The sequence below is a fragment of the Xyrauchen texanus genome, chromosome 34, assembly GCF_025860055.1.
Source record: "Xyrauchen texanus isolate HMW12.3.18 chromosome 34, RBS_HiC_50CHRs, whole genome shotgun sequence".
NCBI classification, from domain to species: Eukaryota; Metazoa; Chordata; class Actinopteri; order Cypriniformes; family Catostomidae; genus Xyrauchen; species Xyrauchen texanus.
The window spans coordinates 17,555,333-17,570,093 of record NC_068309.1 but is presented as its reverse complement, the minus strand read 5'-3'; the positions used below and the strand labels follow the sequence as shown (position 1 = coordinate 17,570,093).

At 42.2% G+C, this 14,761-nt stretch overlaps 2 protein-coding genes across 2 annotated transcripts; both read right to left on the bottom strand.

Annotated features, from left to right (window-relative positions):
- Positions 1–488: 488 nt before the first annotated feature.
- Positions 489–1,430, bottom strand: LOC127627375 (olfactory receptor 5M3-like). The gene has a single exon (XM_052103713.1). The coding sequence runs from the start codon at positions 1,428–1,430 to the stop codon at positions 489–491; it is 942 nt and encodes a 313-aa protein (XP_051959673.1).
- Positions 1,431–10,484: 9,054 nt separating this feature from the next.
- LOC127628147 (olfactory receptor 2A12-like) lies at positions 10,485–11,411 on the bottom strand. Its single transcript, XM_052104851.1, has one exon. It carries the CDS (start codon positions 11,409–11,411, stop codon positions 10,485–10,487), a length of 927 nt encoding a protein of 308 aa, XP_051960811.1.
- Between the last annotated feature and the right edge of the window lie 3,350 nt (positions 11,412–14,761).

Below are 14,761 nucleotides of genomic sequence, written 5' to 3'. Positions count from 1 at the left end.
AAATGTTAACCTGTAAATGTTACATCAATGATCTAAAGTATTTCAACTTTATCTAAAGCATAAAAATGTATTTTACAGGAGAAACCTATTATGTCATGTAAAATACAAATGTTATTGAATAAATAGGTAATTTTAGATGTTACCACCTAAAGCACAAAGCATTTACAGTCTATGGTTATCCATGTCACTATCCTTGTTACTGTCTCTTTATCTTGTTTTTATCATATCTATTTACTCCTGGCACAGATACAAATTAAATTCGTTTTTCCACAATTTAGTGGATGGAGTGGGTTTGCAGCATAGGGAAATACTAAAGTACTCCTTCATTTATTCTTTACTTTGTTTATAAACATTTTTCAGTATTTTATGCTTACATAAAGTAAGGGACTTGGTTCCAAAAGAGTATAATATTTTGGAATAGAATACCATGGAGCAAATACAGTACATTACAGCACAGCAAATAATTCTTCATCATGATAAATACATGATTAATAATTATGATTATGAGTTTTAATGCATGATTTCAAGACTCTTTTGCGGACCTCCTTAAGGTTTAAGCCATATATTACAGGGTTAAAAATAGGTGGCACTATAATTATTTCTAAAGCCAAAAAATTACGCAGATCCTCTGGGAAACCACTTGAGCCATATCTGTTGTACATGGTGTCAAAAAGCATCGCAACACTGAAATTTACTAATGAAAATATATGAGGCACACAGGTCTGCCAAAATTTCTTTCTGCACTCTAATGATGCTTTACATGCAATGATGAGTTTTATATAAGATACAATAATAACAGCAAAAATGCAAAAATAAAACGAAATGCTTATAAGTCCATAAATGTTATTTGTGTCAGTTGATTCACATGAAAGCTTCACCATCGACCAGTTGTCACAATACAATTTATCAATGTGATTTTTACACAAAACCAACCTATTTGATAAAATCAGAGCAATGAGTGTTGTAATTAATGGGACAGTCCAAGAGAAGATAAGTAATGTGATACAAGTAAATCTGTTCAGCTTTGAGTGATAGTTTAAAGGTCTACATATGGCCATATGTCTGTCATATGCCATCACTGCTAATGTAGAATATTCACATTTAACTGAAGTGTAGATCAAAAAAGATTGGAGAGCACACATGTAAGAAGGAATCACATATGAATCCAGTATTAAATCATGCAGGAATTTAGGATAAAATCCTGTGGCTCCACATACGCCATTTAAACAAAGATTGCACAAAAAAATGTACATTGGTTCATGAAGGGCTTTCTCAAAGACAATGACTACACAAAGTGAAATGTTAAGAAATAATATCAGAATATAGAGAAACATAAAGCATGCAAAATAAATATGTCTATTTGATTTAGAGTCTTTTGGTTCCATCAGGGTGTAGGTTCCAAAATAGGTCAAATTATCTAAATGATCCATTATCTGTAATGTTAGGCCAAAATGTGAATTTGTCTAATACAAAATTACTTGAGATTTGATTCTTTAAAATCACCAAAATGTTACAAATAATAAATAAGGCAAAGACATGATTTCTTTTTTAAATATAAACATTTACAAAGAACTATTTAAAACAATGAGTGCTAATAACAATCAACTATTACCGTCGCCATGAAAGAGTTGCCATCTTTCATGCTCACACTCGTGAAATAGAAGCTCTAAAGGCAACTGGCAAGCTTATAAATAGTTTTTTCATCAAAGCATATTCCCTGGTACATAAACCCTGGGGTAAATGAACCCTGTTTGTCTTAAATATGTAAAAATAGCATTGTGTCCATTTTTTGCTATATAGACAAACAAGATGAAAATGTACACCGATGACAAAGGACTAAACACTCTACAAACTGCTCAATAAAATCCATATACCTTTTTATTTGAAGCATATATTTAAAGGTGCACTCTTTTCTTCATTAAATTAGTTTTAACTCCTAAAGACATAATTGTAATTTTGCAATATATGTAGGAAATCATGACCACTCATATTAAAATCAGTAACCTTATAAAAGCTGTTTTAATCTACATGGAGAGAGTCCGCACATTGGGGCTCATGTTAGAATCACATGTCAAGCCGAATACTACTCGCTTAATCTCAGTAACCATCCTGTTGTTTGACACTTTTACTCATTAGTTAAAGTAATCATGGCTGACTGTGAATACAACATTTCTGCAATGGCATCTGAAACTGAAAATGTTTAATTATGCTGCATCCAGGCTGCTAGGTGTCAGTGTCCAAGATGTGTACATCCCAGCCCAAGATGACACAAAAACAAAAGTTACTGAGTGCACTTTTAAAATCAGATTTTGAAAAAACTATGTACTGTATGGAGTTTTATAAACAAGGTGGTGACAGGTGATTCCTGTCAGCCTCATTACCTCGCTGCACAGCTCGTTAGGGCGTGATCCATTCAGCGATTCTGTTTGTCATTCGTAGCAATCATGTAACAGCAAAATCCTTCCAATCAACCAATACTTTAAGTTTAACTTCTTTTTAAACCAACGCAGATATTTTAGCACAAGCTTGCTGCCACGCAGCACAATTTGGCTCCGCAAGAGGCGGATCATCAAGCGCCATGTCTCAACTCATTCATAATCATTCCGCAAACTTGTCTTGCCTCTCAGCATTCGAGCACGCCGACAAACGCTTTACACAGGTAAAATCAACCATCATGGTTACTGTTGTAACCTCCGTTCCTCTAGAGATGGAACAAGACGTTGTGTCGAATGAAGTGACACAAGGGGTTTCTGGGACACCAAACATACCTCTGAACCTGAGAAAAGAACAATGTCAATTTGGCAGACAGAATTTGCATGCCCCGCCCCGGACATATGGTATAAAGGGAAGTGGGGCAGCGAGGGCCAGTCAGGATTTTGCACTGAGGAGCCGAAAATAAGGTATGGCCGTTTACAGTGGTAGGTCTAGTGCTGTGGCAGGAGGGACACAAAGTCTCGTTGCTTACCTCGGGGAACGGAGGTTACAACAGTAACCATGACGTTCCCCTTCTGTCACACACTCGACATTGTATTGAATGAAGTGACACAAGGGGTCCCATATAAAAAAGCCATGCACTGACCGTGTTACGTGAACTGCCAAGACAGGTGCAAGCAGTCTACTGTGTGCTAGAGGCAACTGTGTCGGCTGCACGTAGCCCTCCCCAACGCCCCCAAAGAGGTGTCACATACAGACCTTAGGTTCCCTGCACCCCTGAGGTGGGGAACAAGTGCTACATGACTAGCATGGGAGCAAGCCCGGCAGCCGCACCTTTTTTCTCGCTCAATGATAGCACGCCTCACAAACGAACACACGCAGTCAGTGCTGAATTGCCTGAGTTCTTTCAGACCAGGCACAGCAGTTCCATTGAAACAATTTCAGAGGCTCCTGGGGTATGTGGCATCCTCAGCGACAGTCGCACCACTCAGGTTGATGCTTATGAGAGCACTTCAGCACTGGCCTCAGACTCCAGTCCCGAGATGGGCAAGGCATCACGGCACAAACCGTATGACTGTCACCCCTTCCTGCCATCACTTATTCAGCCCTTGGACAGACCTCTGTTTTCTACGGACAGGAGTCCCCCTACAGCAGGTGTTCAGATGCGTCATAGTTACTACGGACGCCTCCCAGTTGGGCTGGGGAGCCATGTGCAATGGGCACACAGCCGCTGGCTCCTGGATGTGGCCCCAGCTGGGTTGGCAAATCAACAGTCTAGAGTTGCTGGCTAGATTTCTGACATGAGAGGCAGCGCCTGTGGCTGTCAGAAGCAGAGAGGTAATGACCGCATCCAGGAATGACAAAAGACATAAGGGCATCTTGAAAAAGATATGTCTTTAAAAAGACATTCAACATCAATGTCAAGTCAAGTGGTTTTTATTGTCGTTTCAACCATATACAGTTAGTACAGTACACAGCAAAACGAGACAACGTTCCTCCAGGACCATGGTGCTACATAAAAACAACAAAGGACCAACATAGGACCACATGAGACTACACAACGAAATAAAATACCTATATAAACTACCTATATATGCCTATATAAAGTGCACGTGCAAACATGTGCAAAAAGTACAGGACAGTACAACAAATTACTGACAATGAACAGGACAATAGACAGTGCAGCGCCGACCAGTACTCAGTAGTGCAAAAAGATGACAGTTTCTAAAAATGTAAACATAACATACTATGAGATAATGTTCTATGCACATAGCAGTTATTGAGGTAGCAGACAGTTATAAAGTGACAGTTATTAAAGTGCAACTCAGGACACGTGTGTGTCAAACCAGTCTCTGAGTATTGAGAAGTCTGATGGCTTGGGGGAAGAAGCTGTTACACAGTCTGGCCGTGAGGGCCCGAATGCTTCGGTACCTCTTACCAGACAGGAGGAGGGTAAAGAGTTTGTGTGAGGGGTGTGTGGGGTCGTCCACAATGCTGGTTCCTTTGCGGATACAGTGTTTTTTGTAAATGTCTTTGATGGAGGGAAGAGAGACCCCAATGATCTTCTCAGCTGTCCTCACTATCCTCTGCAGGGCTTTGCGGTCCGAAACGGTGCAAGTCCCAAACCAGGCAGTGATGCAGCTGCTCAGGATGCTCTCAATAGTCCCTCTATAGAATGTAGTGAGGATGGGGGTTGGGAGATGTGCTTTCCTCAGCCTTCGAAGAAAGTAGAGATGCTGCTGGGCTTTCTTGGTGATAGAGCTGGTGTTGAGGGACCAGGTGAGGTTCTCCGCCAGGTGAACACCAAGAAATTTGGTGCTCTTGACGATCTCCACAGAGGAGCCGTCGATGTTCAGCGGAGTGTGTTCACCTTGTGCTCTCCTAAAGTCAACAACCATCTCTTTTGTTTTGTCGACATTCAGGGACAGGTTGTTGGCTCTACACCAGTTCGTCAGCCGCTGCACCTCCTCTCTGTATGCTGACTCGTCGTTCTTGCTGATGAGACCCACCACGGTCGTGTCATCGGCGAACTTGATGATGTGATTCGAGCTGTGCATTGCTGCACAGTCGTGAGTCAGCAGAGTGAACAGCAGTGGACTGAGCACACAGCCCTGGGGGCCCCAGTGCTCAGTGTGGTGGTGGTGGAGATGCTGTTCCCGATCCGGACTGACTGAGGTCTCCCAGTCAGGAAGTCCAGGATCCAGTTGCAGAGGGAGGTGTCCAGGCCCAGCAGGTTCAGCTTTCCAATCAGGTGCTGGGGAATGATTGTGTTGAATGCTGAGCTGAAATCTATGAACAGCATTCGAACGTATGAGTCCTTATTGTCTAGGTGGGTGAGGGCCAGATGGAGGGTTGTGGTGATGGCATCGTCCGTTGAACGGTTTGAACGATACGCAAACTGCAGTGGGTCTAGTGAGGGGGGCAGCTGGGTCTTAATCTGCCTCATGACGAGCCTCTCGAAGCACTTCATGATGATGGGTGTAAGTGCGACGGGACGGTAGTCGTTGAGGCAGGACACTGAAGACTTCTTTGGCATGGGGATGATGGTGGTGGCCTTGAAGCACGTTGGAACAACGGCGCTGCTCAGAGAGATGTTGAAGATGTCGGTAAGAACATCTGCTAGCTGGTCTGCACATCCTCTGAGCACTCTGCCAGGAATGTTGTCTGGTCCAGCAGCCTTCCGTGGGTTGACTCTACGTAGAGTTTTCCTCACATCTGCCGTGGTAAGACAGAGCACCTGGTTGTTGGGAGGAGGGGTGGACTTCCTCGCCATCACGTCGTTCTGCACTTCAAACCGAGCGTAGAAGTCGTTCAGCGCATCTGGAAGGGAGGCATCTTTGTCACAGGCAACTGATGTGTTTACTCTTTTAGAGAAAAATAGATACTCTTTTAGAGGTCTGGCATGCAGAAGAAAAGAAAAGCTGCTGAAATGCGGCATATTTCCAACAGCTTATGCTCTTTAGAGTTGAGTGGAACAGTGTGGGTTTTACTCAGCTCGCTGAAACACAACCGCTCGGCTCCGAAGAAAAAATCTGGCTGAACAGATGCAAATTATGTTCGCCAATTCTCATTGGCCTTCTCTCAAAGATAAGAGGTAAACAAGGCTCTCAAGAGAGACCCCTAGTGTCACTACATTGACACAATGTCAAGTGAGTGACAGAAGGGGAACTATAAACAAGATAACAAAACTAAATTAACTTTAACCAATGGAAAGACTAATAACAAAGTAATCAAAGAATGAACCAACGAAATCAAGACACATGAACAGGGGAAACACATGACAAGATCATATGAGGGAACAGGAAATCACATGATCACCTCTAGGGATGGCTCTGGCATGGCTGTGACATGGCCTGGAGCTGACTCTGGCACGGCTGTGAGATGGCCTGAAGCTGACTCAGGCGTGGCTGTGACATGACCTGGAGCTGACTCTGGCGTGGCTGTGACATGACCTGGAGCTGACGCTGGCATGGCTGTGACATGGCCTGGAGCTGACTCTGGTGTGGATGTGACATGGCCTGGAGCTTACTCTGGTGTGGCTGTTACATGGCATGTAGTACACTGAGGATCCGGGGCAGAAGGTGGCGCAAGCTCATTGACAATGACTTGGAACTCTGAATTGGCGGTCATGACGTGGAACTCAGGATTGGTGACCATGATGTGGAACTCGGGCTTGGCGGCCATGACGTGGATCTCAGGCATGGTGCCCATGACTTGGATCAAAGTTGTGGAAGGCGGAGCCATGGGAGGCTCAAAACTAAGAGTCCTGGATGACTGGGAAAAGACCTCAGTGGTTGTGAACATGAGCAGAGCTTTTAGGAGCGACCTCAGTGGTCTTGGGCATGGACTGAGTCTCAGGAACGACCTCTGGGGTCGTGGGAGTAGACTGAGACTCTTGAATGACCTCTGTGGTTGTGGACATGGACAGAGACTCAGCGATGACCTCTGTGGTCATGAACATGGCCAGAGACTTGGAAGCAAAAGCCTTTCTCCTCCTCCTCCGGGAGGCCTAAGTTGGCAGCGCAGGCTCTGGGACGGAAGAGGCTGGCAACGCAGGATCTGGGACAGACTAGATTGACAACACTGACCCTGGGATGGACGAAGCTTCCAGCTCATTGGCCGTGGCAGGCATGGGCATTGATTCGTTGGCCGTTCAGGCATGGGCACTGTCTTGGCATTAGCCTCCCCCACAGTGAACGTAGAACCCGTAGTCTGCAGGACAAGGTCAATATACTGGACCAGATTGAGGGAACTGCAACTGCCAGGCATTAAAGATGAGATTGGCTAAATCAATCCAAAATGGAAACAAAATTTGAGAGCAACCTCATTAAAGTCCACCAGACTGGCCAGATCGCAGTCCTCTACATAACTCTCCAGGTGACATCTCTCCTGAAGTAGGCCGAAGAAGCCGAACTGCTGGGTTAATTATGGGTGGCCAGGTATTCTGTAACAATGCTGGAAGCAGGCAGACAAAGAGACGATGGTGAAGTGCAGTTTATTTCCAAATGTGATATCCAAATATCCAAAGACAAAAACAGCAAAGTTCCATTCACAATACCTGGCAACAGACAATGGCAAACATGAGTGCTTATATACAAGGACATGGTAGAACACATAACAAAGATGACCAATGACAAGACTAAACTATAAACAAGATAACAAGACTAAATTAATTTTAACCAATGGAAAGGCAAGACTAATAACAAAGTAATCAAACAATGAACCAATGAAAACAAGACACATGAACAGGGGAAATACATGACAAGATCACATGATGGATCAGGAAATCACATGACATGAACAGACAATAAACTTGAAAAAAAGACATTAAAAACATTAAGCAACAGAATAATAACATGACAAGAGGGCACCCAACTTTCATTTTCAACCATCCTACTCCCATCCAGCCATTCCAATCATTAGCACACTGCCTACGTACATTACAGAGGATCCCAAACAAAATCCCTCTAGATCCCCTCTTCGATGACGACAAAAATCAAGCAGTATCCCGATTCTGGTTCCAAAAACGCCTCAAATCTGTCCTGCTCAATTCTGGCATCTCAGATAAACTATACTCAAGCCATTCCTTTAGCATCGGTGCTGCAACCACATCAGCCCACAGAGGCCTTCCCGAACACATAATATGATTACTTGGCAATTAGTCATCCGACGCTCACCTTGGCAACATCTGCACCAACCATCTTCATATCAGGAAGCCCTAATAATCTAATCAAAATGTTCACATTTGGGTTAAGGGGAATTCTTGCTTCATCCTTGACTTTCCAATAGGCCGGCCTCACCGTTCAGACACAGAAGGGTTCCACCCCAGCCAGTCCGGAATCCCCCATTCCATAACACAGGACAGGCCTGCCTTAAGCACTCAAGGGCTCACCCGTTCGAGTCACAGTGTGGGTTCTCCCGCTTTAATGCAGTGCAAACTAACTCATAATTTTTTATATTGTGGGCTCCCCTGTTCAAAGTGCAGTGAAGAATCTCCAGTTAGAATGCTGTGAGGGCCCCCCATTGTCAGGAGGAGAGGCCGAGGTCGTTCCGAGTGCCTAGTATTTACTCATATACACGGGGCAATATGCCCTAGTGGCTAGGATTCATGCCTCCGCTCGGGCCAGTCAGAATCCTCCAGCGCAATCCATCAAGGGCTCTCCCGTTCAAATCACTGCAAGGGTAATCCCATTACAAATGCTGAGTGAGCTTTTCACGTTTATTTTTATCATGGGCTCTCCCGGTCAAAGCTCGGAGGACTCTCCCTGTTGAATGGAGCAAGAGCCCACATTCGATTGCAGGCTGGGCTCACTTGCTTGAGCGGCCGCAGTGTCACTTCCCTAAGGGTTTTCCTGTTCGCTGCATATTCTCTTCCGTCGAACTCACCAAGCCCAGAGCGAGATTTAAGGTCGGCCCCCGTGTTTTGACTTAATGATCCCCCCATTGCTTTTCAGCTCTCGCAGAGCTCATATACATGCATCCTCAACTGCCACTGTCTCTTCAGTGCTTCCACCTATTTTCATTCTCCATCTCTATCTATTCTACACCTCCCAGTTATCTATCCCCTGAACAGACCATAGTGCGAGGCTGCCACTACTAACGGCCCCCGCTCATTCTATCATACTTTGCAACCTCTGCTCACCTCTCACAGGGCTCAGCAAGTGCCTCCCCCTCCCTCAAATTATTTTTTGGGGAGTACAAGAAGCATCATAAAATACTTTGTCTCAACGTTTACACTATCCTCTAAGCAAGATTACATTAACTTGCATTGAACTACTGAAATGCAGTTTTATAAACAAGGTGCGGGAGGAGTAAGGTCAATTAATTTGACCAATCACATCGCTACTGTAAGCGAATATTTACATCTTCATGGCGTTGAGTCTTCCTGCATCTCTCCACCTCCCCTTTCTCCTCCTTTCTCATTATTAATAACTAATCTAAGTCTGGGGTATTCATGCTCAGGTCAAGCATCGCGCTCTTCTCCCAGCGACGTTTACACTATCCTCTAAGCAGGATTACATTAACTTGAGGACTACAGAAATGTCTTTATTTTAACATTGCCTTGGTTCTGTTTTTTACGGTTTTTAAAAAACACATTCTGGACTCTATAGAACAATGGCCAAAAAAACTCAATTAATCAGTTTACTTTAATGCATGTATGTTAAGGGTCTGACAGTTCAGGTACAGTCTGTGTATCTTCTGTTAATTTCATATCTGTTCACAAATGTTTCATACAAATTAGCACATTTTTCCCCCGCTTATTTATTTAGTATTTTTCCTATTTTAAATTTTATCAGTGTTGAATTCATGGGGTAAATGAGTTATTTGGGGTTGTCTGCAAAGACTGAAATGTGGCCCTTATCAATTCCATGTGTTCCATTCTTGGTAGTCCATCTTGCTGCTGCACAGTGGTGCATCTTGGCTTGTTGATTCTGATTGAAACAAAACTGTGAACAGTGCCATTAATGTGGTAAATGTAGGCCTAAATACAGTTCAATCACCTAAGATGTTTTTACACTGAAAGTTGTAGGTTATTTTATTAGGACTGAATGTGTTTTGGGGAAACCAGCTTGTATAGTGCTTAAATCACTTTAGCTCATAAAACGTGTACGTTGTGAAAAAAGTTAATTGCTTATGCGCAGACATACAAGTTTTTTCTCATTGCAACATGTCGCTTGCTGCAGAATATTGTGTTCCAAAAATGTTTTTTAAATATATATTAGACACCAGCTCATGGGAGCACTAAACCGTAGATTTGTCTGCGATTTATTCTACCCCTAGTTAAATTGCCCACACAAGTCCTGCTTTTAAACTATTTGTGCATCCTTAAAAGTAAGGTGCAGCATGATAGCAAGCATCCTCTATGACTGAAATATGAACTAAACATCCTAGTAACTTCGTAATGGACTTTTTCTTTCTTTTGTGCTTCACTCAATTACAGTTAATGCCAGTCTGTTCCTTTATTTTAGACATTGCCATTAGTATTTGTCAGCTATGTAATAATCAAATGATATAGCAGATACATCAAGACAGAATTTTAAGTTAATTGTTTATTGTTTTATGTTATTAATAGCGCATTTCAAGATTCTTTTACGGACCTCTTTGAGCTGTAAACCATAGATTACAGGATTGAAAAGAGGTGGCACTATAATCATCTCTAAAGCCAAAAAATTACGCATATTCTCTTGGACATCGCCTGAGCCATATCGGCTGTACATGGCATCAAAGAACACGGCAACAGCAAAATTAATCATTGTAAACATATGAGGCATACAGGTCTGCCAAAATTTTCTTCTATTCTCTAATGATGCTTTACATGCAATGATGAGTTTAATATAGGACACAATAATACAAATAGACAGGCAGAAATAAAATGCAAGTACAATAAAACCATAAACATTATTGGCAACAGTTGATTGACATGAGAGTTTTACCATAGACCAGTTGTCACAGTAAAATTTATCAATATGATATTTACACAATTGCAATCTGTTTGTCAACAGAAGTGCGATGACCATATAAATAAATGGTAGGGTCCAACATAATCCAAGTAATATGCCACAAGTAAATTTGTTCAGCTTTGAGTGATAGTCTAAAGGTGTACATATGGCTATATGTCTGTCATAAGCCATTACAGTTAATGTAGTACAGTCACACATAACTGAGGTGTAAATAACAAAAGCTTGGAAGGCACACATATAAGAAGGGATCACATATGAATCCAACATTAAATCATGCAGGAATTTAGGATAGAATCCCGTGGCTCCATATACATCATTTATACACAGATTGCACAGAAAAATGTACATTGGTTCATGAAGGGCTCTCTCCAAGACAATGACCATACTAAGCCAAATGTTAACAAACAATATAAAAACATAGATCAGCAAAAAGCATGTGAAGTATATATGCCTATATGATTTAGTGTCTTTTGGTTCCAGTAGGGTATAAGTAGCAAAATATGTCCTATTATCCATTTTAAATATATATTAATCCACAAATTTCAAATTGAAATTATGTGATATTATTCTTTAATATCACCAAGAACTGTTTATTGAAAAAGCCAATTATATCTACATATAAGCACCTATGGCTTTTGTCCAAGATGAAAAACATCTAAATCAACCAAAAATAAATAATTAAATAAAGACACATGCGTTTAAAACAACAAATGCTAGAACCTATGAAACATTACAATTGCCTTGCCAGAGTTGCAATCTTACATGTTCCCATTCATGAACTGAAGGCTGTAATGACCACAGACACCCTTATAAATAACTCATGGCAACTTCTTTGTGAGGCTCTAGCAAATAAACCCCATGGGTTATTGTGTATATGTTGTTGATCTTTGTAATGTGTTTCATTGTAATACAGCATATTTGTCTTTTTTTATTGCATAAAAAAATATAAAATTATATAAAAGTATTAAAGTATATTTATAAGATGTTCCGAGTATGAAGAAAGTATTACATTCAGTCTCTAACATTTGCAGTCAGAATGACCTATTTAAACCTAACGCTGTAACTTGTTAGCCTTTCTCAAAACTTATTATAACATTCTTTTGAATTAAAAGTAATTTTTTTGATATGGTGAAGCTTTACAAATGTCCATAATTAAGTTTGTATCATTATACGCAGGGTTGTATTTTCAATTCACCGGGCCCAGGGCAAAATCCCAAATTTTGATAAGTGTCTTCTCAGATGAGTAGGGCAAATCATGAGCCCTCCCTAAACGCATTGATTCTTTTAACTGAAGCCACCATCTTTACACCACAAAGGCAACAATGTTTAGGCTAATGTGGCTAATGTGGATAAACGCCTCTGAATTAAACTGAGAATTTCAAGCACAATGGAGAATGTCAAACATAAGATAAGATAAGATAAGATATACTTTATTGTCCCCGAAGGGAAATTTGTTTTGGACACAAATCTCATAAGGCTAGACCGCCAAGATATTCCAAACAGCACTGATGAGGTAAAGACTAAAACATAATATGCATGCCATTACTGTAGCAACACTAAAGGTAATAACTGGCATGATTTGACAGAAATGTTGTAGATTAATTAAAACCATAAAAGGGGAAGGAGAATTATTTAAACAAACACATAACAAAATGCTATACTTCATTTTATTGAGACCATAATGACATTGATCTACTCAATGACTATCCTTCCACTGTCTTACCTAACCTAATCTAATTCTTAGAAAGTAAAAAGTTTCAAATAAGGGCTTTCAATTAACTATTAATTATGGACCAATCTATGTTCCCTTTACAAAAGGCTTCACTACGATGTTGCGCTGCTAAGCGCTACGGGGAACAGCTTTCGCTGTGAGCCGAGCTGAAATATTGTGTGAAACACGTCAATGAACATTGACCGGAATTTATAGCCTCGGCTGATGTAATCATTAGATGCACCTGAGGCCAGGCTATAAATGGATATGTCACCAGGTGTCGTCAGAAACTCTTTTTTCAGAGCGATTCTGTTTCTGTGTGTTTCACACACCCTGTCAAAACTTTCTTTCCTCTGTTAGGAGTTAGAATCAGTTAGACAGTGTGCAGTGAACTTTGTTCTTTGTTCTCTTTTCTCTTCTGTTTAGAAAATATTATATATATATATATATTTCTAAAAAAAGAGAGAATGACTGAAAACCGCAAACGGTGCGTGTTCCCCTCTTCTCGCTCTATAGCTGAAGACGACACACATCAGTTTTTGCTGTTTGTTTGGGAGCACGCTGCTCTCGCGTTGCAGCAGGGCGGGTGCGAGCACTGCGATTTGCTTTAACAGGCAGAGTGCGTCGTGCTCGCCTCGCTTGCTTCCGGGAGTCAGCACTCTCGAAAAGAAGATCGTTCGTGGGGCTCGTGCATGGTTCTGGCTGAGGAGCAAGAGACGGGTTGATCCCTTTCTCTCACTCTCTCCCCAAACCCAGCTGTTTCTTCACATGATCTCAACGCTTCTTGGATCATGAGGTGGATCGCTATTCTCTTCCCGCCTCCGAGCTTTCCGTCCGTGATAAAAAATCTACGGAGGAATTGCTCGATGTTGTTACTTGTGTGGTTGCCAGATTGGTCTGGCCATGCGAAAAAGAGACCCCCAAACGCTCCAAATTAGGGGATAGATTTTATCTTCCAGTCTAAGAAAGGGAACGCCTCATGGGTTCCTTCCCTTCTTTGATAAACCTCCATTAAGAGCTTTTTCGCTCATGGAGAACCCCTTAAAAAAAAAAAAAAAAAAATATATATATATATATTTTCTTCTTGTGTTCACATACCCTCGACGTCATTATATTCGACTGTCGTGGGTGCTGAGGCACGGCGGTATTCAGTGATGCCGCCGGTCGAAGAGACGCTTATGGCTATCTCGCCGGGCTCGGCATCGTCACTTAAGAAGCCCTCTCTCCCCTCAAAGCCTTGTAGGACAACCTCCACTTTAGTGGGAAGGGCTTATCATTCAGCAGGTCAGGCTGGTGCTGCTCTGCACACTATGCTGCTCTGCACACTATGCTGTTCCTCCCAGTTGGGTGTTTTCGCTGTTCCTGCATTTTATTCAGGACTCGAAACACTCGACAACCCCTCAACAGGAAGTGTTAAAATATAATACCCATCTCAGAGATCCTGGCAGCGTGGGAACTTCTGCCGGATATATTATTTTCTGTGGGTCTTATAAGGGCGTCAGGATTTAATTCACTCGCCGCTTTTCCGTGTTTCAACAGCATGTTCTCACTACCGTGAACCGGATTTCTTTTTATGTAAACAAATATATAACTCAATCTCCTGGTTAAAGGGGCCATGGTATGTGTTCCCCTTCCAGAGAGAGAGTTAGGTTATTACACTAAATACTTCCCGTTTCCCATGGAGGGTGAGGGGTGGCGTCTGGCTTAGATCTTAAAGCTTGAACTACCCGTGGGTGTTCAAGTCCAAGATGATGCCTGTCAAGACGGTCATGTCTCAAGCCCTACAACTCGTTTGGCTGGTCACCATCGATCTTATGACGCACTTCTATACTTCATTTAGAAGTTCTGCCACAACATAGAAAGTTCCTGAGGTTCACTTCCGGGGACAAAGCCTTCCAGGGTCAGGTTCTTTCTCTCAGCCTAGCCCTTTTTACCCGCACATTCGCAATACATGATGTAGCGCTGGCTCCTTGCGACTCCGGGGCATCTGCATTCTGAATTATGTAGACGACTGGCTGATCCTAGCACAGTTCCAGGAACTGGCAGTTCAGCACAGGGACATTGTCTCAGCTCATCTGTTTCTCTGGGGTTGAGGCTCAACGCCAAGAAAAGCGTCCTCTCTCCCACTCAGAACACTGTCTATCGGGGCATCGTA

What these genes read in the sequence shown, in the direction of transcription:
- LOC127627375 (XM_052103713.1), bottom strand. Translation starts at nt 1,430, where the DNA reads ATGGATCATTTAGATAATTTGACCTATTTTGGAACCTACACCCTGATG.
- LOC127628147 (XM_052104851.1), bottom strand. Translation starts at nt 11,411, where the DNA reads ATGGATAATAGGACATATTTTGCTACTTATACCCTACTGGAACCAAAA.